The sequence below is a fragment of the Physella acuta genome, unplaced genomic scaffold, assembly GCF_028476545.2.
Source record: "Physella acuta isolate Inbredline_101_S28 unplaced genomic scaffold, ASM2847654v3 ptg001446l, whole genome shotgun sequence".
Classification (NCBI taxonomy): domain Eukaryota; kingdom Metazoa; phylum Mollusca; class Gastropoda; family Physidae; genus Physella; species Physella acuta.
In genome coordinates this window covers 89386-117351 of record NW_026732961.1, presented here as the reverse complement: position 1 = coordinate 117351, position 27966 = coordinate 89386, and the positions used below count along the sequence as shown (strand labels likewise).

The window sequence follows — 27966 nt, the reverse complement described above, 5'->3', positions numbered from 1 at the left end:
GTAGTAGATTTATATAACACAGGACTTGTGATAGAGTAAGACTCAAATGGTTGCCATATACAGTATTGTATATATTAAACCATTGTTAAATGTGTAAGAATTTGGTTCACTATCTAAGAAAATACTAAAAGGATAGCACAATTAATAAAATGAGCTTTAACTTGGCATAGTATTAAAGGTTCATTACCAGGTATTTAAGAAAATACTACAAGGGTGGCCTTGATTATAATTATAAAAAAAACTTATGCTGTAAAACAAGTCTCAAGCATTTATAATTTACATCAGGGGTCTCCAAACTACGGCCCGCGGGCCGTATGCGGCCCGCGAGGTTCTCTCATCCGGCCCTCGGAGATCTTTTTGTCCACGAAAAATAAATGTTTCTTGGAGGTGGCTGAGAAAAAATTCAAAACAAACTGAAAATGTAGCATTGAGTGCTAATACCATTAAAGTAAACGAGTAGACCGCTGCGTATCATACGCCGATATTTAGTTTTTTTTTTTCTACTTTTCAGTAATTTATAATTTGTGAATTCGACAGTACCAATTCTGCCACTGAAAATATTTGCTTAAAAACACTACCCCCCCCTTCCCCCCCCCCCCAACGTGAAAGCTGCCTCCTCTTAGTTACCTCCTCTAATTTTAAAATCGTTTCAAACTAAATTATCTGCCCCTAATAGCCGTCACCAAACCCGTCTCTATGATTGTAAAATGTAAACAGCATGAACCACAGCTCACCAGACCATGTGAGGGGGTGGGGGGTGGGGGGTGGTAGCGATAGAGAGGAAGAAAGGAGAGTTTAAGGCGCTTTTGCAGCTTGTTTTCTAACGGCTCCCAGAAGAGAATTATATATATAGATGTGACCAGTTGCCCAGCAAATGACCTCATTAAAGACAAGTTGAAATAACGGCGGGTGGGTTTTATAAGTATTTGCCCAAGGAAGATTTCCTAATATTAAAACTTTTGCATTAAAGCACCTTTCAAATTTCGGAACAACATACAAACTTTGTCAAGAATGAAGAAAGCCTACGTGACGAACAATTTGAGAACAAACTTGGACCTCGAGTGCGTTGTCGGTCCCCGAACGTATTTCTTTCAGACCTTATTTCTCGGTAGGGGGGCACTTGAAATGTGTATATTATATATATATATATATTCCGTTGGGGGCGAGGGTGGGGGGATGCGCCTCCGCGAAGAGATGCCTGGAAGAAACTCTGGCCCCCGAACTTATATTTGATAGCTAATGCGGCCCTCGGGCTGAAAACTTTGGAGACCCCTGATTTACATCATAAGTCTGACACTGTATTAGTAAACTAGAAGTCCAATATTTTGTCACATGACCCGGTTGTCACATGACCACAGTTGTCACATGACCACAGTTGTCACATGACCACTACAGCAGGTACATCAGGTCTGTGTAACAACAATAACAACAAATGGTAACCAGAAATGCCAGAATCACATTATGGTTCTTGTAACTTAGGTATTTTATACTGAGCGCTGTACATAGTTTCTATAGAAAATAGATGAGTAGTTTCTAAAGCATTTATCACAAGCCAAATTTCTTCTTTAAATCCTCGACTATGTCCAGACGTCCAACCTGCTCACTACTGAGGACTTGAAACAACTGCTGGACCTTCTCTTCAGGGCTGTTGGCTTGGTCTGTGTTTCTCCACTGTATCAGGGCTTTTAGGATCTGTTGGTAGACGTCCTGTGGGTACACGACAGACATCAGACATTGGGGGACAGACATTGGGGGGACAGACATTGGGGGGACAGACATTAGGGGGACAGACATTGGGGGACAGACATCAGACATTGAAGGACAGACATTAGACATTGGGGAGACAGATATTAGGGGGACAGACATTGGGGGGACAGACATTGGGGGGACAGACATTAGGGGACAGACATTAGGGGGACAGACATCAGACATTGAAGGACAGACATTAGACATTGGGGAGACAGATATTAGGGGGACAGACATTGGGGGGACAGACATTGGGGGAACAGACATCAGACATTGAAGGACAGACATTAGACATTGGGGAGACAGATATTAGGGGGACAGACATTGGGGGAACAGACATTGGGGGAACAGACATCAGACATTGAAGGACAGACATTAGACATTGGGGAGACAGATATTAGGGGGACAGACATTGGGGGAACAGACATCAAACATTAGGGAAAGACAATGGGAGGATGGGGGCAGACATTGGGGGGACAGACATCAGACATTGGGGACAGACATTGGGAAGATGGTAAACAGAGGTCTACGAAAAATTCCCGAAAGACGCTTGCCCAAAATCGAATATTGCCTGAAAGCCATTTACTCGAAGGCATTTTGTCCCGAAATTGTTTAATAATATATACAACCTAGTAGACGATGTTAATAAATCTGAATTCGGCATATTGATTGTAAACATAACTCTAAGCATAAAAAAACATAATTATTTATATTATACGAGCCGACCCGCGGCATATCATACGCCGCTATTTAGTTGTTTTATTTTCTACTTTTCAGTAATTCATAATTTGTGAATTCGACAGTACCAATGCTGCCACTGAAAATATTTGGTTTAAAACACTATCAGTAGGTCGTTAAGAACGATACTACCCCCACCCTCCTTTCCCCCAACCCCTACCCTACCCCCCCCCCCCCGTGAAAGCAGCCTCCTCTTAGTTTACCTCCTATAAGTTTAAAATCGTTTCAAACTAAATTATCTGCCCCTAATAGCCGTCACTAAACCCGGCTCTACGAATGTAAACATTTAGCGTGAGCCACAGCTCACCAGACCATGTAGGGTTGGGGTTGGTAAGGAGCGCGCTTATAGCTCATTTTCTAGCGTCTCCCAGAAGAGAATTATATATATAGATTACCAAGTTGACATAGTAGACAATAAATTTGTATTTGCATTGTTACAACCGTAAAATCACTTTTTTTTTCTTCGTATGAAACAAAAATAAATACCATTTTATACTAGATTTTTTTACAAAATGAATCTTAAGTTCTTTATTACATAATTATTACACATTGTGTAAACAAGATATGTTGAATGGAGATCAAATATCAGCGACTACGTGTAGTGTTTGAAATTTGCCACCTAGACCATGTCTAATTCCTTTGTAAAATGATCCCCACACAACACAGGCTTAACGTGCTGAATGTGACTAAAGCCAACCGTCAACTCACATATGGGTTCCCTGACATTTGCTTGTACGACACTTGCCCAAATACTGTTTATGGGGTTGTATGTTTTTAACTAAAGCCAACTGTCAACTCACATATGGGTTCCCTGACATTTGCTTGTACGACACTTGCCCAAATACTGTTTATGGGGTTGTATGTTTTTAACTAAAGCCAACTGTCAACTCACATATGGGTTCCCTGACATTTGCTTGTACGACACTTGCCCAAATACTGTTTATGGGGTTGTATGTTTTTAACTAAAGCCAACTGTCAACTCACATATGGGTTCCCTGACATTTGCTTGTACGACACTTGCCCAAATGCTGTTTATGGGGTTGTATGTTTTTAACTAAAGCCAACCGTCAACTCACATATGGGTTGCCTGACATTTGCTTGTACGACACTTGCCCAAATGCTGTTTATGGGGTTGTATGTTTTTAACTAAAGCCAACCGTCAACTCACATATGGGTTGCCTGACATTTGCTTGTACGACACTTGCCCCAATGCTGTTATGGGGTTGTATGTTTTTAACTAAAGCCAACTGTCAACTCACATGTGGGTGGTCCATGTGTAGCTGTTCAATCCTGGATTGTGTTAGGCCAAGATTGAGGGCCACAATCGTCCAGTTCACGCCCAGATTGGAGGCCACAACGGCCAGGCTTCCGTCTGTCAGGATGTGGTTGTTGCCTGGGCCATCGACAACATCACAAGTTTTACTCATAAAATCTGTGGCAGACTTCATGTATTTCTGGAGGTCCTCGCGGTCTTTACAGCAAAACAAAATAATTAGAAAATATTTTTATATTTGTTTTATACACGTTTGATGATAATACTATAATTTTTTTATAAACAGCTAATTCGAAAAAATTAGTATCAATTACTTTTTGAAGTCTTCAAAAAAATGAAAAAAGTAACTAAACTACAAAATATGATGGTGTAAACACTACTACACAGAAAATTATTTAAATTTTAAAATTATTTAATTTTTCTGAGTAATACCAAATAATATGTTTTTTGTCTATAAAGTTAAATTAAACATTAAATGTTTCAATGTCTTAAATAAGTTCATTGAAAGTTCCTGCCTATTTAGAATGACAGATTACATGTAAAGTTTCTTCGTATTTTTAAATGACAGATTACATGTAAAGTTTCTTCGTATTTTTAAATGACAGATTACATGTAAAGTTTCTACCTATTAAAATACTCACCCGTTTCATCTAAAGGAAAAACAAAACAGGTGGGAACGAGTTCATCAGGGAACTTGTCACAACATTTCATAGAGTAGACTCCCTTGGGTATTGAATGCTTGAGCACGTAACCAGGGTACCTGTAGGGGTCCTCAGCCCCTTTCAGCACACAGTGCATACACACCAACAGAATCTCACACTTCATCAGAGGCCAGTCTTTGAACAGCTCTGTGGACACTTCATGCACGTTTAGAATCAATGACCAGAGTTCTTGAAGGTCTGACTCCCCACGGGCGGTTACCACGACAACCGTAGAACCATTCCTCTTCTCCCTGACAACCAGGAGCTTGGAGAAGTTTTTCTCCGCCAGAACCCCATCCTTCCAGTTGATGCGGCTCCCGTCACACAGGAAACTGTGCAGCTTTACGGAAAGTTTTTCAAAGAAATTGGGCGGGGCTTTACCGTCAAAGAAAATCTCCATGCTCAGCTCAAAAGTGTTGTACGGCACCGTGGCAGGCCAGGTTTTGTAGAAATCTAAGGGCTTGTCTTGAGGGAAGAACCAAGGGAATTGAACAATCTGTGACGAGCCATGTAGGGCGTTGGTTGTCGAGTTTTTCAACTCAAAGCACAGGTTAAATTTGATCATGAGTGACAGGATCAAAGCAATAAAAGTCTCCGGCCCATCTTCTGACAGTTTAAAATGTATCAACAGATAGCCCAGCATTTCTTTAGTCAGCAGACCTTTCTTCATGAAATCTCTTTTCATTTTATCAAAAGAGTTTTCCCTGATGGACAAAGTTTCTCCGATGGTTTTATCGTAGTAGACGACGTCCTGGAAGTCGTGCCTGAAGACAGCGCGCAGCATGTCAATCAGGGCCTCAGGCTTGTGGAACACAGTGCCGCGCAGCTCCTCGTTATCTGAGTACCAGACAATCTCGCCAGTGGAGTGGAAATATTTCAGCACCATCTCTAGGCTACGCTCTGGGGAGCCGGCCATTCCCATCATAGACTTGTGGCTGTCTGACATCACCTGGTTAGAATTTAAATTTTATAAAATACATTGATCTAACAGAGATTTATTTTTGTGAAACTAAATCCAATTACTCAGACAAATGAAATATTAAAAAAAAAAATGTAAAAATTTTATTTTCTACTTTGTTAGAATTTAACTAAACATAATAAGATTAAGCTGTTAAATTTGAAAACCAATTAGCATTATTTTTATTCTCTTCCTGCTTATCATGTTTGAGTTGAATCTCACACCCTATACTAAACACAACAGGAAATGGCTGGTCTAGTGGCACCATACACTTGCTTTAATTGACGAGATAAATGGCCAGTTGAGAGAGATACAACTGGCACTAGGTTGATAGTGGTGTCTCTTTTCTCAAAACCAAAACTAAATCTTAAGTCACCACCTCAACTTCAAATTTAACCGGAAACGAAAAATGTCATTGAAACAGATTTTTATACCATGAGACGTCACGTTTCATTTTTCGTATTACTATGTTTTTACTCTGCTTGTGTTTTCTCTATAGTAAAAGCGTTCCAAACAGATACATACATACACAGATAGATAGACAGACAGCAAAACTATTATTATAGATTAAGAGAACAGATAAATAGAGAATTTGATTCGATTCTGAATAGGAAAAAAACTCAATCATAAAGTTGTGCGCATAGAAGAATGGCAAGAAGATAGTCATGTAAAAAATAAACTTGCACCCATAAACATACAAACTTCTATAATACTCCTTGCTGAGCTATCTGTGAGTGGGTAGAATATTTTGTATGCAAAATTTTTTTGGCACATTTTTCTGCAAGTATTTTTTTACATTGAAATTTCTCTTTGTATTTTTTTGAGTTCTCAAACTTCAACTTGAGTACTTTTATGTGTGCTCAAGTTTCTGTTGTGTATTTTTCAGTCACCTTACACCCAAGCCCAGATAGTGTAGTTGATGGTTTAACCCTTTACGGGCCGCGGTCGCCAGAGTTTTTTGTGTGGTACAATCCGTTGTTTTCTCTTTGTTCTATCACGGATGGTTCATTTTCTACGATTTTTCTCAAGTTATGATTTGTTTTCTCAAAATTACGGGCAATATAATTAGTGAAATTAAATCTAATTAAATGTAACTATTGAAAAAGAAAGTAGCTCCAGTTAACAAAATGGAGTTTTCTCAACAATGGATATATTATTCTTGTGGCTAGATTAGATATTGCAGTTCAATCTTTTCATCAGCTTTTTTTTTTACTGAACTTAAAAGTGTTAATCCAAACCTGAATATGTTAATCCAAACCTGAATGTGTTAATCCAAACCTGAATGTGTTAATCCAAACCTGAATGTGTTAATCCGTTAATCTAAACCTAACACCGCGTTTACACTTATGACATGTAAATACTAGACTTGACCTACTAAAGTGTATACTAAACATGTTACGGGTATATGGAACATCTTCTGAGTCGCAGGGCACAAAACTACGCCCCTTTTTGTGTTCTGGGTCAAGTTTTTGTCATCGCTCGCTGAGCGAAAACATTGGACATGTTCTGAATTTTCAGATGAGTGCGCATGCGTCAAAAGTAGTAAGCGCATCCTAGGTCTCAGCTGATTGCAAAATTAAATATAGATTCTAATGATTTTGAGTTTTTGAGCACATTATTTAATAATTTATAACTTCTCTAGGCCCAACTAAAATTTACATTTTAATAATTACTTATTATTTCTTTAATTAAATTCCAAACACATTTTACTGAAATAATGTAATGTCTAAGGCATTACAATTTTGTCTTAAAACCAGTTTAGGTATTAATTACGAAAATAATAATTAATTAAAAAATATAATTTAACCAAACGTATCTCCAATTTTTCATTGACCAATATTTTGTTTTAAGTGTATCAACATATTTTGAGTTTCCCTCTGACATGAATAAATCTTAAGGGCCACCAGAATGTGCTCGTGGGATCACACATAATCAACTTACTATAAAAACAGGCAGATAAAAAAGTCATAGGGGACATCCATAAATGACGTCACGCTTTTTTTGACGATTTTTACCTCCCTCCCCCTCCCCTCCGTCACACGTCGTTACAAAAAGCCAGACCCCCCTAAAATGACGTCACACCTCAGCCTACAACCCCCCTCAAATTTGCAGTTAAATTTTTTTTTAATTGATTCCTATTACAATTGATTAAAACAGTTTTCTAAAACGCGAAATAATGTCTAAAATTCATTTTCTAACATTGCTTTTGTATAATGCAAAAGTGTGACGTTGCACCATCTGAACCCCCCCTCCCCCTCATCACACACCGTCACAAAATTACGGATCCCCCTCCCCCCTATGAGTGTGACATCATTTATGGACGACCCCATAGGCTAATTATTTAGATTTAAAATGGGACATAATTAACATAAAGAAGCGAAGTGGGAGGGGGGATGTCATAGGCCCTACTCTAAAAACTATATCTACTTTTATTCTTAATAATAGACTCAGTATAGTTATAACACGATCTCAATACGTTTAATGAACTTGGCAGATGCACGTTTTCGGAGAAATCTGGCCTTTCAGCAAACAAATATTTAGCCCTGTTTATTGGAAGCTGTTTCTGAAGGATTTAGACAAGCAATTAAAGAAGCTGGGGAAATGGCTACCATGGGGTTGGGGTGGGAAGCGGTGATCGTACTGAGGGATGGGAGAAAGGGGTGATAAAATGTGGGTAATGTCTACGACCCGTGGTATTATACACAGCATTATATTTATAAAAACTGTCTAGCTCCAGTAGCTGGCACTCCAGTAAAATTTATAAATTCTTCTATGTTCTCTAATTTTTATATTATTTTTTGTTGAATCGCAAGCACCGTGGCTACACCATTTTCCTTTTTAAAAAATAAAACTGTGTGCCCATATCTACGTTTTTTTTTACTTTGATTACTCGATTACTCTTTATTTTAATTGTCTGGGCCTATATAGCAGACGCTCCATGTCAAAGGGCATGCTTGTTTTATAAAATGTTCTAAAATATGTTCTGTAAGTGTGAACGCTAAAGTATACATGTTCTGTGGAGAAAATTGTTCCAGATAAAAATAAATTTTGGCGGGCTTTGTGTTCTGAAAATGTATAGTATACATGTGTAAACGCTGTATAAAAGTGTTACCTGTATGAATAGATCCAAGGTGTTGTCCAGCCGTATGACCTTGTCTGGCACCTGTTGTATGGTCTCCAGGAAGAGGAACCAGTGCTCAGGTAGGGCTGTGACAGGTTCTGACTTGAACTTGAAGATGAGAAAATCTCGCAGGTCTGACACACCCAGCAGGTTGTCAGCACAGCTGACCACGTAGATCTGCTCGGGTATCTGGTGGACAATGGTCAGTTCACATATAACATGGAGCATAAAGGTAATTCATATGTAACATTGGGTTGACAATAACACAATGGTCAATTCAGTTGTTTCAAAAATTTTAAAAAGTATTTAATTAGACCAAATCATTATTTCCAAAAACGACAACAATGTTGTTAGTATTTATGTGTGGAGATGGTCAGATATTATAAAATATCATACAGTATATTTAAAACAATTTATCAAAATCTCACTTTCATTTATAGTGTAGTGAGAACTGATGCAATGAACTGAAATGATATGAGATAATAATGTTAGAGCTTTGTCCTTAAGTTGACTAGTCAAACAATGCAATATACACTGATTTTAGAATAATTTTTTTTTTCTGAAATAAGTGTGTGGGGTGGTATATGTGTGTGTGTGTGTATGGTAGTGGTCATGATGAGTTTATCAAAGAGGAGCTAGTTTTAGATTTTTAAACTTCAAAAACAGAAGTATATAGAATTTGTAGAGGGTCAAACAAGCAGTTGGTAGTTTAAAAAATTGTAAGAATTTACTGAGACTCTTGATAAATCAAACATGATTGAGTATAGAATTGAGTATAGAACAAGACTAATATCTTTGATCATTAGAGAAAAAGACTTGCCTTAGATCTAACATTCAACATCTTCTCCAGTTTCTTGAGTTTGTCTTTCATCCTGTCCACCCCAATCTCTGGGATGCCAGCACTGACTTCTCTAGAGTCTGGCCTGTCCAGCGCTGCGTTGATCTGGTCAATTTCCTTTTGTATTTGCTGACGTTTCATGTCCTCGTGTCTCTTCATCAGCCGCATGATGTCGTCCACATTTTCAGATATCTCCTCCAAAGTGCAAAGGTCACAGTGTGTCCCCACTATGACAATTTTAGCTCCGGCAGCTCTGTCCATGATGGCCTCTAGCCAGTGACCAATCAAATCATCATAAACCTGAAAATATCCAGCCAGTGACCAATCAAATCATCATAAACCTGAAAATATCCAGCCAGTGACCAATCAAATCATCATAAACCTGAAAATATCCAGCCAGTGACCAATCAAATCATCATAAACCTGAAAATATCCAGCCAGTGACCAATCAAATCATCATAAACCTGAAAATATCCAGCCAGTGACCAATCAAATCGTCATAAACCTGAAAATATCCAGCCAGTGACCAATCAAATCATCATAAACCTGAAAATATCCACCAGTGACCAATCAAATCATCATAAACCTGAAAATATCCAGCCAGTGACCAATCAAATCGTCATAAACCTGAAAATATTTGTTTTCAAACAACCCTCTAGCCAGTGACCAATCAAATCATCATAAACCTGAAAATATCCAGCCAGTGACCAATCAAATCATCATAAACCTGAAAGTATGTTTTCAAACAACCCTCTAGCCAGTGACCAATCAAATCATCATAAACCTGAAAATATCTAGCCAGTGACCAATCAAATCATCATAAACCTGAAAATATCTAGCCAGTGACCAATCAAATCATCATAAACCTGAAAATATCCAGCCAGTGACCAATCAAATCATCATAAACCTGAAAATATCCAGCCAGTGACCAATCAAATCATCATAAACCTGAAAATATTTGTTTTCAAACAACCCTCCAGTGACCAATCAAATCATCATAAACCTGAAAGCATGTTTTCAAACAACCAGATAATATTTTACTAGCATTTAAAAATGTAACAAATAAAAAAAAAACCTTTTAAATTTTTCTATTACATTAATTTTAAAGTAACACTTTTCTAAAGATACAGAGTATTAAAATTATAGATACGTTGATAAAGTATTAATACTGAGTTTGATTATTTGTTATTTATTTAAAAAGCTAATTATTTTTTGGACTGTGTAAAAACTATCTGCTGTGCAAGCATTACATTAATTTTCCTACATATTGCTAAGAAAAATTAATACATTTTTTTTAACCTTAACACGTTATTAAATTATTAAAAATATCCACATTGAGGGCATAAAGCAATATTAGAGAAAAATGGACTGAGTGTATTAAAGTCTAAATGGCATGACAATTAAAAATTAAAAATAAATTAATGGCAAACTTGGAACATATACAGAAAACCCATTTTTACTACTGATAAAATTAAAACATTAGCAGTTACTGAAACTGCTATATTTTTACTTCACTACTTTACGTATATTATAATTAACGCAAGATTAAATCAATATCATATAATTACTTATTATATCAAAAATTATATCTTGTCTAAAAATACCTAAAAAAAAAATTAAACTGAAATCGTCATACCAAAAGGATTTCAATTCCTGTGTAGCAATTAGAGTAACATAAAGAGTAATATAGTTCCTCACATAAAGAAAAATCCTGAGTGATTTTTTGTTTTGTTAGGCAGGAAATGGATTAACTCGACATACACACTACAAGAACTCACCTCTGAGGAGTATTTGGTGTGTAGGGCAGGAAATGGATTAACTAGACATACACACTACAAGAACTCACCTCTGAGGAGTATTTGGTGTGTAGGGCAGGAAATGGATTAACTAGACATACACACTACAAGAACTCACCTCTGAGGAGTATTTGGTCAGGTCAAAAACCAGGACATGCAGGGCATCAGGGGAGAGAAACATGTGGTGTGCTGCCTGGTAGATGTGGTGGCCTCCAAAGTCAAGAATCTGTTTATAGCCATTGTGTAATTAGTGCAATTAATTTATATGTAACTGTAGACAATTGATGGCCATTTAAGTCAAGAATCTGTTTAAAGCCATTGTGTAATTAGTGCAATAAATGTATATGTAACTGTAGACAATTGATGGCCATTTAAGTCAAGAATCTGTTTAAAGCCATTGTGTAATTAGTGCAATAAATGTATATGTAACTGTAGACAATTGATGGCCATTTAAGTCAAGAATCTGTTTAAAGCCATTGTGTAATTAGTGCAATAAATGTATATGTAACTGTAGACAATTGATGGCCATTTAAGTCAAGAATCTGTTTAAAGCCATTGTGTAATTAGTGCAATAAATGTATATGTAACTGTAGACAATTGATGGCCATTTAAGTCAAGAATCTGTTTAAAGCCATTGTGTAATTAGTGCAATAAATGTATATGTAACTGTAGACAATTGATGGCCATTTAAGTCAAGAATCTGTTTAAAGCCATTGTGTAATTAGTGCAATAAATGTATATGTAACTGCAGCCAATTACAATCTATTCATGGCCATAGCAACAGGTAAACTTTCCTTTAACCGTATAACTATTGAAATCAAATTTTTTTAAAGAATTTATTCTAGATAAAAGCTATTCCACGTAAACATGAGATGAGTAACATGTAGGTTAAACTAAGAATTTCTAACCTGAACCCTAAGCCTAGACTCAGGCTCCCACAGGTGGCGCTCCATGACCCAGGTCCTCTCGTGTTCAGCGGTCAGCTTGGAGCGGCCGAGCATGAGGGCTTGTCTTAAGCTGGTCTTGCCTGCCTGGGCTGCTCCGATTAGAATCATCTTCCATCTGTGGTGGGCCTCCTTCAGTCTGATGCCTGCGTCAAACATTTTCATACAATTTAGTTATTTGTATAAACAGCCTGATGCCGGCGTCAAACATTTTCATACAATTAAGTTATTGGTATAAACAGCCTGATGCCTGCGTCAAACATTTTCATACAATTTAGTTATTTGTATAAACAGCCTGATGCCTGCGTCAAACATTTTCTTACAATTTAGTTATTTGTATAAACAGCCTGATGCCTGCGTCAAACATTTTCTTAATATTTAGTTATTTGTATAAACAGCCTGATGCCTGCTTCAAATATTTTCTTACAATTTAGTTATTTGTATAAACAGCCTGATGCCGGCGTCAAACATTTTCTTACAATTTAGTTATTGGTATAAACAGTCTGATGCATGCGTCAAACATTTTCATACAATTTAGTTATTTGTATAAACAGTCTGATGCATGCGTCAAACATTTTCATACAATTTAGTTATTTGTATAAACAGCCTGGTGCCTGAGTCAAACATTTTCATACAATTTAGTTATTTGTATAAACAGCCTGATGCATGGGTCAAACATTTTCTTAATATTTAGTTATTTGTATAAACAGCCTGATGCCGGCATCAAACATTTTCATACAATTTAGTTATTTGTATAAACAGCCTGATGCCTGCGTCAAACATTTTCTTAATATTTAGTTATTTGTATAAACAGCCTGATGCCTGCGTCAAACTTTTTCATACAATTTAGTTATTTGTATAAACAGCCTGATGCCTGCGTCAAACATTTTCTTACAATTTAGTTATTTGTATAAACAGCCTGATGCCTGCGTCAAACATTTTCTTAATATTTAGTTATTTGTATAAACAGCCTGATGCCTGCTTCAAATATTTTCTTACAATTTAGTTATTTGTATAAACAGCCTGATGCCGGCGTCAAACATTTTCTTACAATTTAGTTATTGGTATAAACAGTCTGATGCATGCGTCAAACATTTTCATACAATTTAGTTATTTGTATAAACAGTCTGATGCATGCGTCAAACATTTTCATACAATTTAGTTATTTGTATAAACAGCCTGGTGCCTGAGTCAAACATTTTCATACAATTTAGTTATTTGTATAAACAGCCTGATGCATGGGTCATACATTTTCTTAATATTTAGTTATTTGTATAAACAGCCTGATGCCGGCATCAAACATTTTCATACAATTTAGTTATTTGTATAAACAGCCTGATGCCTGCGTCAAACATTTTCTTAATATTTAGTTATTTGTATAAACAGCCTGATGCCTGCGTCAAACATTTTCATACAATTTAGTTATTTGTATAAACAGTCTGATGCATGCGTCAAACATTTTCATACAATTTAGTTATTTGTATAAACAGTCTGATGCATGCGTCAAACATTTTCTTACAATTTAGTTATTTGTATAAACAGCCTGATGCTTGCGTCAAACATTTTCTTACAATTTAGTTATTTGTATAAACAGCCTGATGCCTGCGTCAAACATTTTCTTAATATTTAGTTATTTGTATAAACAGCCTGATGCCTGCTTCAAATATTTTCTTACAATTTAGTTATTTGTATAAACAGCCTGATGCCGGCGTCAAACATTTTCTTACAATTTAGTTATTGGTATAAACAGTCTGATGCATGCGTCAAACATTTTCATACAATTTAGTTATTTGTATAAACAGTCTGATGCATGCGTCAAACATTTTCATACAATTTAGTTATTTGTATAAACAGCCTGGTGCCTGAGTCAAACATTTTCATACAATTTAGTTATTTGTATAAACAGCCTGATGCATGGGTCAAACATTTTCTTAATATTTAGTTATTTGTATAAACAGCCTGATGCCGGCATCAAACATTTTCATACAATTTAGTTATTTGTATAAACAGCCTGATGCCTGCGTCAAACATTTTCTTAATATTTAGTTATTTGTATAAACAGCCTGATGCCTGCGTCAAACATTTTCATACAATTTAGTTATTTGTATAAACAGTCTGATGCATGCGTCAAACATTTTCATACAATTTAGTTATTTGTATAAACAGTCTGATGCATGCGTCAAACATTTTCTTACAATTTAGTTATTTGTATAAACAGCCTGATGCTTGCGTCAAACATTTTCTTACAATTTAGTTATTTGTATAAACAGCCTGATGCCTGCGTCAAACATTTTCTTACAATTTAGTTATTTGTATAAACAGCCTGATGCCTGCGTCAAACATTTTCTTAATATTTAGTTATTTGTATAAACAGCCTGATGCCTGCTTCAAATATTTTCTTACAATTTAGTTATTTGTATAAACAGCCTGATGCCGGCGTCAAACATTTTCTTACAATTTAGTTATTGGTATAAACAGTCTGATGCATGCGTCAAACATTTTCATACAATTTAGTTATTTGTATAAACAGTCTGATGCATGCGTCAAACATTTTCATACAATTTAGTTATTTGTATAAACAGCCTGGTGCCTGAGTCAAACATTTTCATACAATTTAGTTATTTGTATAAACAGCCTGATGCATGGGTCAAACATTTTCTTAATATTTAGTTATTTGTATAAACAGCCTGATGCCGGCATCAAACATTTTCATACAATTTAGTTATTTGTATAAACAGCCTAATGCTTGCATCAAACATTTTCTTACAATTTAGTTATTGGTATAAACAGTCTGATGCATGCGTCAAACATTTTCATACAATTTAGTTATTTGTATAAACAGTCTGATGCATGCGTCAAACATTTTCATACAATTTAGTTATTTGTATAAACAGCCTGGTGCCTGAGTCAAACATTTTCATACAATTTAGTTATTTGTATAAACAGCCTGATGCATGGGTCAAACATTTTCTTAATATTTAGTTATTTGTATAAACAGCCTGATGCCGGCATCAAACATTTTCATACAATTTAGTTATTTGTATAAAAAGCCTAATGCTTGCATCAAACATTTTCTTACAATTTAGTTATTTGTATAAACAGCCTGATGCCTGCGTCAAACATTTTCTTACAATTTAGTTATTTGTATAAACAGCCTGATGCCTGCGTCAAACATTTTCTTACAATTTAGATATTTGTATAAACAGCCTGATGCCTGCGTCAAACATTTTCTTACAATTTAGATATTTGTATAAACAGCCTGATGCCTGCGTCAAACATTTTCTTACAATTTAGTTATTTGTATAAACAGCCTGATGCCTGGGTCAAACATTTTCTTACAATTTAGTTATTTGTATAAACAGCCTGATGCCTGCGTCAAACATTTTCTTACAATTTAGTTATTTGTATAAACACCAGGCGCTGTATGTGCTGAACTGTAGCTTTAAATAACATACAGAAATGTACATACACATTTTCACAAATCTTAGCCTCTACCCTCTCTAGATACATGATGATTTTAGTTAACTTCTTAAAGTAATGGACAGTAACATAAATGCCTATATGAGATCTACAAAGCAATCTAAATAATTCAGCTAGTTCCCAAATGAATTTATGTAGGCACCGCTGCAATAGATAGTAGGAACTTGAATGATAAGGGACACAATCAATGTGTCTAGGAAAACAAGAAAATAAAAGTAATGAGGTAACTACAAGTTGTGAGTGTTAAATACCACACCACTAGGCAAGCAGATGATAAACAGAAAAATGTCCAAATAGATATTCAACCAACATGAGGGAAAGTGAAATAAGCATTTAAATACCCTCATAGAATACTGAACTTATAAAAATTACATCCTATATGACAAAATGTCCATGTTAAAATCCTACAAACCTTTAAGGAACTCAAACAGAGCTAGAGTGCCCTGTTCACTGATCTCCTTGAAGGGACTGCGCAGGTTGTTGTTGCTGATGTGCAGGCCATTGTTCTCAGCCAGCATCTCTAGCTGGTCCATGAGCAGAGGAACCTCTGTCAGTTGGTTGTTCTCCACATCCAGCGTGCTCAGGTTGTGGAGTAGGTAGATTCTCTCTGGGAGCTGGGGACACAAGTAGCATGTTTTATGTGGTTAGTGGGCTTAGGGCGACACAATTAGCATGTTTTATGTGTTTAGTGGGGTTAGGGCGACACAATTAGCATGTTTTATGTGTTTAGTGGGCTTAAGGCGACAAAATTAGCATGTTTTATGTGGTTAGTGTGAGATTCTCTCTGGTAGCTGGAGACACAATTAGCATGTTTTATGTGGTTAGTGTGAGATTTTCTATGGGAGCTGGAGACACAATTAGCATGTTTTATGTGGTTAGTGTGAGATTTTCTATGGGAGCTGGGGACACAATTAGCATGTTTTATGTGTTTAGTGTGAGATTTTCTCTGGTAGCTGGAGACACAATTAGCATGTTTTATGTGGTTAGTGTGAGATTTTCTATGGGAGCTGGGGACACAATTAGCATGTTTTATGTGTTTAGTGTGAGATTTTCTATGGGAGCTGGGGACACAATTAGCATGTTTTATGTGTTTCTCATTACTGACAAAAATGTAGCCTACTAATCTTAATCAATTTTATAGCTTTGACTATACCTTGAAATTATTTACCACCTATGGTTAAATGTGAAACACATGTTCATTTTATTTTTTTAAATTCCATTTATCTGTATAAAACTCAAATTTCTTTTAATATGACACATTTTGCAAATATCTCAAAATACACAGATATATAAAATATGAGAAAAATCTAAAAATATAACAGTTCTCAAAATGTTTTGGTAATTTTCTTAATATTACTTATGCATCAGTTTTGACTGATCTCATGAGCACAAAAAAAATGCCCAATGTATATAATTGGATTATTTATTATTTTACAGTAATTCTTTTTAAAAAAAAAACTTTCTTTGTGAACAGTATAATTTTGAGTGGGAATGATTAGTAACTATCATAGTAAAATTTACAGAATATATAAGTTTAAGATAAAAATTAAAAAAAATTGTACAATTACATTACAACAATGAAATAAACACAATTTTATTATACAAAACAAGAAACAATATTTTGCTAAATGGCCAACAATTTCATGTTACTATCCAATGTTATAAGTTTTAAATAAACCTTATGGTGTAAAACTTGCAAAAAAATATTTTAAATTTAATTAGAATTTTAGTAATCATTGTAAATAGAAAACAACTGAGATGCATTATTGAAAGGTTAAATCCATTATCTTAAAATCTTATCAATGACCAACATTAATGTTGAACCATCTCACCTGTGTAATTTTATTGTTACCTAACTCCAGGTAACAAAGCTGCTCCAAGGAACATATTTCATCAGGTAATTCAGTCAAACAGTTTCTACATAAACCCAAATAGCGAAGTCTTTTTAAGTTTCTTAAACCAGGAGGCAGAGCTGTAAGAAAAAAAAGATAGTAGTTAATGGACACTTCAACAGAGTGTAAGAAATAAAATGTAGAAACATTATAAAAAGCGACAAAACAATTAAAAATCTTAAAGGCACATAAATTAACTATTGCAACATCAACAAATTGCCTGCTAGTAAGATTTTTTTATTTATTTATGTTTACTGTTTTGTTTCTTCTGATTAAAAAACCGCACAAGTTGCTATTTTATTGACATTTGTATGTATTTAAGCACTTATTAATATAAGCAAGTTAATAAATTATTTTAAATAAATTATTTGTATAATAATTATAGTTACAAATTTCAGTTTCAAATGAGAAATGTGGTTATCTTAATTAAAAACATTTTAGGGGTCAAGGCAACCTTCAACTTACTGTCTAGGGGTCAAGGCAACCTTCAACTTAATGTCTAGGGGTCAAGGCAACCTTCAACTTACTGTCTAGAAAGTTCTCACTAAGCTCCAGATGTTCCAGGTACCTGAGCTTGTACAGGTCAGGTGACAACCGTAGCAGGGAGTTACGCTGCACAACCAGGCAATTCAGCTTGACCAAGCCACAAACTTGGTGAGGGATGTCAGTAAAAAAATTATCACTCAGATAAAGTTTCTGCAAAAAAAAAAGGTATAATAATAATTATACAAAAGAAATATCAAGTAAAATTAAAATGTTATTTACCAAGTTTTTGGTTAAATCTTTTAATGAATAATAGAAAAAAAAAGAAAAGCTGAAATAAGATGGCCAAAAAAGCTGCGTCCTTACATTAAGATCCTCCAGGCTAAACAAGGCCTCTGGAATTGCAGACATAAGACGTAGCGCCCCAGACAAATCAACTTCCCGAAGTCGTGTGCATCTGCGCAGCTCAGGAGAAACTCGCTGGAGTTGATTCCACTTTAAAATTAAAACTTTCAACTTGCGCAGGTTCCCAAAGGCGTCAGGGATGTTTTTAATTTGCTGCCAGGATAAATCCAAACTGACCAGTTCAGTCAGGCTGCAGATACACTCTGGAAAGACTGTTAGGTTGCCCCTGGGGTAGAACTTGCCGGACAGGTTTAATATTTGAATTCTACGACATCTCCTCAGTTCTTCTGGCACGTCAGATAATAAATTCCCACCAAGCTTTAGAACTCTCAAATTTTTTAAATACTCAATTGATGAACTAAGAATTTCTAGATCATTATGCTCTATAATTAACTCTTCTAATTGTCTAAGGTTATATACAGGGAAGGGTATTTCTGTGAACTGATTGAATGACAAGTCCAATTTTTTGAGACCTGAACATTCAGCAAATGAAACAGGGAGCCGTGAAAGACAATTGCCAACAGCCTCGAATACTGTTAAATTTCTGGAGAGTGAACCAATAGCCGTCCCGCCAACTGGGAAACTCAACAAGCGCAGGAAGGGTAAACAGACCTCCTTGGGTGACAGAGAATATAACGACCGAGGCACCCATCCCCGGAATGTTCCCTCAGGTATGAACAGACTCTGGCTGTTCTCATCATTCTCATCAGTCACAATGAACTGAGTTAATGAATCAGCGACATTGGACATTTTGACGACTCAGTTTTCTTCTCTCATGGTTCAGTACATCTGGAAGTAAATAATAATTTTAGGAAACTTTTTTTTAGAATGAAATGTATATGATAATATAACTCAGGATGATATCAGCATCTCAATATTAAAACACCAACATTTGTCACAACCATCTTTTTTTTTGTAACCCATAACTAGATCATAAACTTTGATTAAAGTTACTTAATGAATATAATGTTGATGTTGATCTTTAAAAAAAAAACTCACCCTGAATTGATGAGTTTTTTCATCACATGATTTTATTAAAATGTCATTGCATAATCTAAAACATGTCAGCTATAGGTGAGGAATCCTATTCCTTTCAGAAAAGAAATCACAACAATAATTTGTATTCTGGTGTTTAAAAAAGTTAATCTATCAGTAATATCACAAATATTTTTTCAGCCTACATGTTTTAAAACATAACTTTTAAAATAATGATTTGCATTAAAAAATTCAAATGTAAGGTAAACTAAAATTAACACTCAGAAAGACAGTGAGGTATAATTTAAGACATGTTACGTATATAAACAGGATTCATTGGATGGTTTTTTCTATTAGCTTTTGACAATGATCGTTTCCAAAGAATAAAAGTGTTAGATATTTCCCTTTTGGAACCTGACGGTCCATGGGGCAAGTGAAGTAGAGTTCACCTGTTTCTGTGACCTCTGCATTTGAAGAGATAATGTGGTCAGCACTATGCCCAGCAGCCTTTACTTTCCCTAACTTGACTTAGGTACCCATCAGACTCAGGAATGTTCCAGTGAGTTTGATTGATAATGTTTTATAAAGTAATGTGACCTGAGGACTTATGGGGCAGATGACGAAGAGGTCATACAGGCTGGTTAATAATAATAAACTTTATTATACAATAATAAATGGTTACAACAGTAGGCCAGCTTTACTTTTCCAGAGTCAGGCACCCATCAGAGTTGACTTATTGTAGGAACAGAACTTGAGACTTTCTTTTTACTGCTAGTAATAAATAAACTTATTATGACTTCAGCCTAGGGCCTAGGGTGTTAATTTAAATTTGTGCCACGTTGAATTTTTTTTTTTAATTGTCACTACCATACTGGATTACTGAGGCATAACTGCCATTTTTTTTTTCATCAGTAGTCTGGGTAAAGTTTGAAGCAATGTTATAAAAACAGGATTAGGAACATGGATACTGGATAGGGTTATATTATACTAGCTTAAGTCATTTAAAAGATTAGGTTAAATACGGCTCATATTATTAAACAAGTGTGTTTGAGTAGTTCAATAACTAGGCCTAATAACTTTTAAGACTAGAATAGAGAGTAAAACTAAAAGAAACTCCAAGTCTAGGATGCTGGCTTAAGTAGAGAAGATGTTAACAATAATAATATTATTAATATAGGCCTATTAATAATAATAATTGGATTGTCTGCATTAATATTTAATAATAATATTCCTAATAATTATTATTAATAATAAGATAAGAAGTCAAGTGAAGTTAGCTAGCCTAAGGTTTGTTGTAATACAAACGACTGGGTAAGGCAAAACTCTTAGAAGTTGTTACATAAGAATAAGACAATATTTACTATTTAGGCCTATCTAGAATCTAATTCTAGTTTAAAATCTAAGAAAATATTAAAAGAAGCATAGATGAAGGGAGGTTCTTATTTCTATCCCCTTCCACTCAAAACTTACACCCCCCCCCCCCCCTACCTTTAACACTACAGACTTTAACTTTAAGAAAAATTGATTCCAAAACCTCCAGCCAATGCATTCTTGAATTACATTGTTTTAAATTAAACTAAGTTTAAATAGATTCATATTAAATTAACCTTAGGTCATTTAAACGCGTGTACAAGAACAGGGATCTCATTAAATGTATATTTTTTGTTACAAAATCCTCGTATGTTGCACCCAATGTCACTTTTTTTTTCTGTAACTTTATATTATGGTTCACCTACTTACCATTATCTGCCGATCTTACTCAAGTAGCATTTTATATATATATTATAATTAACATTTCAAACAATATTTTGATTTAAAAAAATTATGGCCCCACTAATACTTTTACTAATTCAAATGAATAAATTTTTTTTAATTAAGTTTTGTGCTGGAGAATGCACCGGCCGAAATTAGAGGAAATTATTGAAATAAATTCAATAAATCTAAACAGCATTATGGCTTATTATGTGGTTAAAAATAGCTATTAAAGTGATCTGACATTATCTAGCTGTAATTTATGTTTCTATATTTTGTAACGAGACATTTTAGCCATAAAAAATATAATTAATGATTATAAATATTTAATAGACAATTTGACTAGACTTCAGATAGGCATATCTTTAGTTAATTTGATCCGAACTAGATCTAGGACAACTCGGGTCGTTGCAGTCAGCACATCTTTATTTTTTCAACAAACCGCTACTGTTTGTATGAAAAAGATTTAAAATATGTTCATTTTATGCACCCAAAATTACAATCTAGAATTAGAATGACACCACAATACACTTACAAGCAATAAAACGTTGGTACTAGAATCTATAGTAGGCCTTTATATTAAAACGTGGTGTGAGGTTTTTCCAGAAAGCAAAATTTGTGCTATTATTGTATTATCAAAATGTATTGCAATCTTTCACATAATTATACCGACTTGTCGCGCTGAGTACTATTAGTATTAGGGTCATAGTTTTATATTTCGGTATTTAGCTGTTATATTTTTGGTCTCCACTTTCACCCGGAAGAAAAGGAAAAACATTTAAACAACTATATTGTCCCCCTTTAATGATAATGTACTCATACCCAAACAAAAAAATTAAGATAGGCAAGCCTTTGAATAATGCTATTTAAATATGCCCCTATTAAAATTTGTAAACAAGAGCTTATGGTCAATGCGTTAAAATTATTATCAAACCGTTCACTGCTTTTTTCATTACCGGTAATGAGATAGATTAATACAATCTAATATAAAATGCCAAATAAGCATTTTAGCAAGATGATAATAAAACAGGGGACACTACTGTGAAATAGTGTTTTTATTTTTGCTAACACAGAGTTATGTTTCTTGAATATAACCACCACACATTGTAGATGGGCATGAAAAGTCAAGGTGGTTATAGATCCTAATTGGTCAACATGAACATAAAAAAAAAAAATATTTCATTTATATAAAAGCTTTATCAGTTAAGGGATACATTTTTCTTTCTAGTAAATTTTAATTTAAGAAACTAGAGAATGTCTTGGTCTGTTTACTGCTGCTGCATTAAGTTGGGTGAGTTTTTTTGGGAGGAAATTGAGAGGTGGGAGGGAGGGGGGGGGGGGGGTGCTAACTTAACATTCACGAAGGCCTTGGTAATTTTGTTTGAGTCAAAGTTACTGTTATAAACTCTCTCGGCCTATGTAGCCTATGTGCGTACATCGTAACCTTTAACCACACTGAGGTTGTAGTCGATTTTTTCCTGTTTAAACAGTATACTCTTTCGGTTTAAAAAGTATACAAATAAAATGAAAACGTTTTTTTTTCAGGAGCTATCCCCCCACTCACCAGACTAACATGTCTGAAAGAAACCCTAATTACATCATTACAAGCCTACAAGCCCCCAGCAGTGAAAAAGACACGGGGCCTACACATTCATTCAGAGGCCTTAGGACCAGTGGCTGACGAACGACTGCCTTCTCAGTTAAACTTGCAAACTAAACATTTTGCCTATATAAACGTAGACCGGGGATTATCTAATTATTTTAATACATTTTTACGGTATTTAATTTATATATATAAGCTCTATAGAAGCACCCACTTAACTCCAGGCAACACTTCTACGCCCCTGAGTGTCCTGTCAGATTAATGCACCTAGGCTAATGTAAAGGTGATAGTGCTAAAATGTTTATATATCAGATATATTTGATCCATTCACTGTTCTTTATGATTACACATACATACATACATAAATACACACATACATACGTACCTATCATAGCATCTACTAAACATTAAAATGTTTACTTATATTATTATAAGCTAACAGTTGTATATAAGTGTAAACACAACGGCAGATGTGTTACCAAGACAACCAAGCTCTCCATTAGCCTATCGCTACTCTTGATAGAAGAAAGACATGACGTATCAATAGCCACACCTTACCTGACTCTCTAGCAGAGAGTACTTTGGTTAGGTCTCATCTACATATGTCATTCAAATCTAGACATAAATATTTTGCTTTAAACTTTTGGTGCACGTAATTCTTAACATCTTTAAATCAGGTTTTCTTACAGATTTTTTTTTCTCCGAGCGAGGGGGGGGGGGGAGGGAGGAGGAGTACTTGACATTTCGAGGGGTGGGAGGGGTTGATCTGGAGATTTCCGGGATGCTGGACATTTGTTGAAGTATATATTTTCTAGATAAATTGATTGTATGTTTCCCCGGGGTGGGATGGTGGACGTGCTCCGATGGGAGAGATGGGTGCTGCCCGAATAAATTCCTGAAAGAAACTCTGCTTAAAAGTTAATTAAACGTTAAGGCGTCGCTGTCGTTCAATGCAGACGCTGTGATAAACTGTATCATTTAAGCAGAGTTTCTTCCAGGCATCTCTTCGCCCCCCCCTCCCATCCCCCCTGAACAAAATGGAATTTATATAGAAAATATATACTTTTACCAATGTTCGCCTTCCCGGAAACTGTAGAATGTAGTCCCCCCCCCCTCTTCCCCCCCCCCCCCGAAAATATCAAGTGTCCTCACCCCACCCCCCGGAGAAAAAAGTCTGGAAGAAACACTGCATTATTTAAGTCCTAAGGACGATGATGTCTTGCATCCAGTCACCTTGATAGCATTCTTTACTTTAGTCATTCAATGTTACACGCCTTGAATTAGTGATGAGTCTTGGACACGGGGGTGTATAAATATTGGTTCCCTCAAAATCTTGGTTCCCTCAAAATATTGGTTCCCTCAAAATATTGGTTCCCTCAAAATCTTGGTTCCCTCAAAATGTTGGTTCCCTCAACATGCTGCTTCCCTCAAAATCTTGGTTCTCTCAAAATGTTGGTTCCCTCAACATGCTGCTTCCCTCAAAATCTTGGTTCCCTTAAAATCTTGGTTCCCTCAAAATCTTGGTTCCCTTAAAATCTTGGTTCCCTCAAAATATTGGTTCCCTCAAAATCTTGGTTCCCTCAAAATGTTGGTTCCCTCAACATGCTGCTTCCCTCAAAATCTTGGTTCCCTTAAAATCTTGGTTCCCTCAAAATCTTGGTTCCCTTAAAATCTTGGTTCCCTCAAAATCTTGGTTCCCTTAAAATCTTGGTTCCCTTAAAATCTTGGTTCCCTCAAAATATTGGTTCCCTCAAAATATTGGTTCCCTCAAAATCTTGGTTCCCTCAACATGCTGCTTCCCTCAAAATCTTGGTTCCCTCAAAATCTTGATTCCCTCAAAATGTTGGTTTCGTCAAAATCTTGGTTCCCTCAAAATCTTGATTCCCTCAAAATGTTGGTTTCGTCAAAATCTTGGTTCCCTCAAAATCTTGGTTCCCTCAAAATCTTGATTCCCTCAAAATCTTGATTCCCTCAAAAAATCTTGGTTCTCGCTGTATATGTTGGTTTTATATCATCAAATGTTGTTTCCCAACTTATGTATCGGCACTATGTAAATGTTGGTCCCTCCTATATATGGACAGTCTTCTAACCAGAAAATGAGAAAACCACCAGCAAAGGATAGGTGCCTACTGGTTCATTTTGTTATGTTGTCGCTGATTGGCTAGTAGATTATTTTTTTTTAATAAACCCGAGTCTACTTCTTGTCAAAATCTAGACTAGTACTAGACGAAGCTACTTTATTTATTTTAAAATTTAAAAAAAAAAAAAAAAAAAAAAAATACCGAAACTTGTTTTAAAACTTTTCCAACGGGAGAGCTCTCCGCTGCTCCCAGACGTATCACGTGACAAGTGACCTGAGTCACGTGGTACGGGTTACACACTTAAATGCAAACCACGTATCTTGCGACAGTGAGTTGAGTGCGCGCTACCAACTTCGCGCCGTTCAAAAAGTTTAACCGAATTCTTTTTCTGATATATTTCACGCGCGGAAAACGATGGAAAAAAAACTTTTATCAGCTTTGTTGTAGATTTTTTTTTATATGTAGGCGGCATGGGGGTGGGGAGGGAGGGGTGGGGGTGATGTTGCGGGTTCAGCGTAAATGCAAGCTTGTTGAAATTTAGGGGAAAAAATGACATAGACTACACATAAATATTGTCGCGACTTTGATGCGATCGTCTGAAAGTTTTCCTGATTTACACTCTCGATAACTTGGTTAACATAGGCACACACTCCGGTTCAGATCTGGGTTAGCCAAACATCGGTGTGGTGGGGTCAAGGTCGGCAGACGCCACACCAGGGTCAGATGTTGCTCAAGACCTCTAGAATATCGCCAGTTCATCAACACCCGGACACATCTGGCTCGTGGGTGATACTGACCTTCACCTTCAGTTGGATTTTAAAACACCCGTTTTTTTTTTCCTCTTGATTTTTTTTTAATCATAGAAAGACGATGTTAAATACGGTATGAGATGTAGCTAATGCAGGACTTTTGTATTTTCATTTTTTTATTATCAGCTTCGCCACCAAAAGATGTTTTACGAGTAACTTTTGACAGACACTACGTTTCGTTAGCACGGCTAGACTAAACCAGACCCACTCTAAACCTGACCCACTCTAAACCTGACCCACTCTAAACCTGACCCACTCTGAACCTGACCCACTCTAAACCTGACCCACTCTGAACCTGACCCACTCTGAACCTGACCCACTCTGAACCTGACCCACTCTAAACCTGACCCACTCTGAACCTGACCCACTCTAAACCTGACCCACTCTGAACCTGACCCACTCTAAACCTGACCCACTCTGAACCTGACCCACTCTGAACCTGACCCACTCTAAACCTGACCCACTCTAAACCTGACCCACTCTAAACCTGACCCACCCTTAACCTGACCCACCCTTAACCTGACCCACCCTTATCCTGACCCACTCTAAACCTCACCCACTCTAAACCTGACCCACTCTAAACCTCACCCACTCTGAACCTGACCCACTCTGAACCTGACCCACTCTGAACCTGACCCACTCTAAACCTCACCCACTCTGAACCTGACCCACTCTGAACCTGACCCACTCTAAACCTGACCCACTCTAAACCTGACCCACTCTGAACCTGACCCAGACACCTCTTAACCTTATCCTCACCCTAGAACTGACAATAATCCAAACTTTCATCGATAAATCCATAGCAATATCGCTTTCAATACCCGAACTGCAAATGAAGAAGTGATTTATTTCTTTGGCCAGGTACAAGAAGGATTGTGATGTTGTCAGCACTATGCACATCCCCCTTACCCAGGTACTTATTAGAGCTGGGTGGACTCAAGGAATGCTAATCGGCTCACATTAAGTCAGACAGACTTTGTCGATTTATCTGTCTGTCGCTTGTCCTCGCTGAGAAATTGTACTGATCACTAATTAGATAATGAAATCTGTTATTCCAAAATTCAAAGAATTCACAATTTAATCTTGAAGTCTGCAAATAAACTAGAAGAAATTCTGTAATTTTTTTTGCGGAGTGATACATTGTTTGAGGCGGGACTATGCACACCTTTAGAATTGTTTCGATTAGAATTGTTCCGTTGTCTGACCTCTCCCCCTGCCAATACACTCAAGTGATCCATGTTTTTACTGGACTGGGACGAGAAAATGCCAAGTGTATCGGCGATGACGATCACTTCCGTGTTGCATGTGTTGGTGGGGTGACGTCACGAGCATCGTGTGTCGCGACACGTGTAGATCAACACGGGAGGGGGGGGGGGGGGGCAGGGGAGGTTGTTGTTGTAGCTGGGATACACACGTGTGGCGGCGCCGGTGTTGATGGTGTAGGGTGGGGTGGGGTATTTTGTGTTGATGCTGTGGGGGTGGGGTATTTTGTGTTGATGCTGTGGGGGTGGGGCAGTTCGTGTTGGTGGTGTGGGGGTGGGGCAGTTCGTGTTGGTGGTGTGGGGGTGGGGCAGTTCGTGTTGGTTGTGTGGGGGTGGGGCCGTTAGTGTTGATGTTGAATGTTGAGGGCGGGGGCGGAGGTAGCTCGTATTGATAATGTGGGTGTGGGGGGGGGGGGAGGTAGTTCGTAATGATAATATAGGTGTACAAGGGAGTGTAAGTTAATCGTGTTGATACCGTAAGATGTGTGTGTTAGGGTGGGGGGGGGGGGCTCTCTTGTTAGTATCATAAGGTGTACGAGTGTGTGCAATTGTGTGGTAGTCGTGTTGAAACTGTAAGGCGGTAAACTTGAAGCTGAGGTGTCGTGGGTGGGTGATGGTGAGTATAAAGTATAAAGGAAGGTAACTTTCAAAACTTTCATGGCGTGATGCGTGGTTCTATGTGTTGGTGGAGTGAGTGAAACATAGCTGTACGTAAAGATCCTGAGTGGAATTGTTAGTCCAGCATACCTCCAACTATTCAGATTTTACTCCCAGCTATAGGTACACGATGACTGCAACTATAGCTGCATGATATAGCTAAAGTCAACTGCATGTGTAGGCTATCAAGTAAGCAGCAGTGAGCCCTTCCCTGTGACCGTGTTTTCTACCCGACAACAACCTAACCCAAGATGCACCGAATGACCCAGGATCTGGAGATTAAAATAGATTAGACACAGACTGACAGACTCAACAACAGGTCAACTGATGACCTTTGTGACGTCATCTAAAACAGTTATCCTGGTGAGCAGCGCATGCTCGTGAACGTGCTACATGACAAACTCCTGGACTAGAGATTACAACTGCTGACAAGTCTTACAATCCTTTTACAA

General features: G+C 36.6%; 1 protein-coding gene across 1 annotated transcript; it reads right to left on the bottom strand.

Annotated features, from left to right (window-relative positions):
- Positions 1-617: 617 nt before the first annotated feature.
- On the bottom strand, positions 618-21063 carry LOC131927916 (malignant fibrous histiocytoma-amplified sequence 1 homolog). The gene is made up of 13 exons (XM_059283795.1): positions 20958-21063; positions 19375-19465; positions 18337-19164; positions 18015-18183; positions 17428-17567; positions 16008-16209; positions 12080-12261; positions 11290-11397; positions 9358-9675; positions 8529-8726; positions 4399-5407; positions 3744-3955; positions 618-1707 (listed from the first exon to the last, which is right to left on the bottom strand). The coding sequence occupies exons 3-13, from the start codon at positions 19123-19125 to the stop codon at positions 1546-1548; spliced, it is 3489 nt and encodes a 1162-aa protein (XP_059139778.1). The 5' UTR covers positions 19126-19164; positions 19375-19465; positions 20958-21063; the 3' UTR covers positions 618-1545.
- Positions 21064-27966: the final 6903 nt, after the last annotated feature.

Coding starts and splice junctions, on each gene's coding strand:
- LOC131927916 (XM_059283795.1), bottom strand. CDS start 19,125: ATGTCCAATGTCGCTGATTCATTAACTCAGTTCATTGTGACTGATGAG. Junction 8,727..9,357: donor TGTTGAATGTTAGATCTAAG/GCAAGTCTTTTT, acceptor ATTGTCCACCAG/ATACCCGAGCAGATCTACGT. Junction 3,956..4,398: donor TTTTCCTTTAGATGAAACGG/GTGAGTATTTTA, acceptor TTTGCTGTAAAG/ACCGCGAGGACCTCCAGAAA.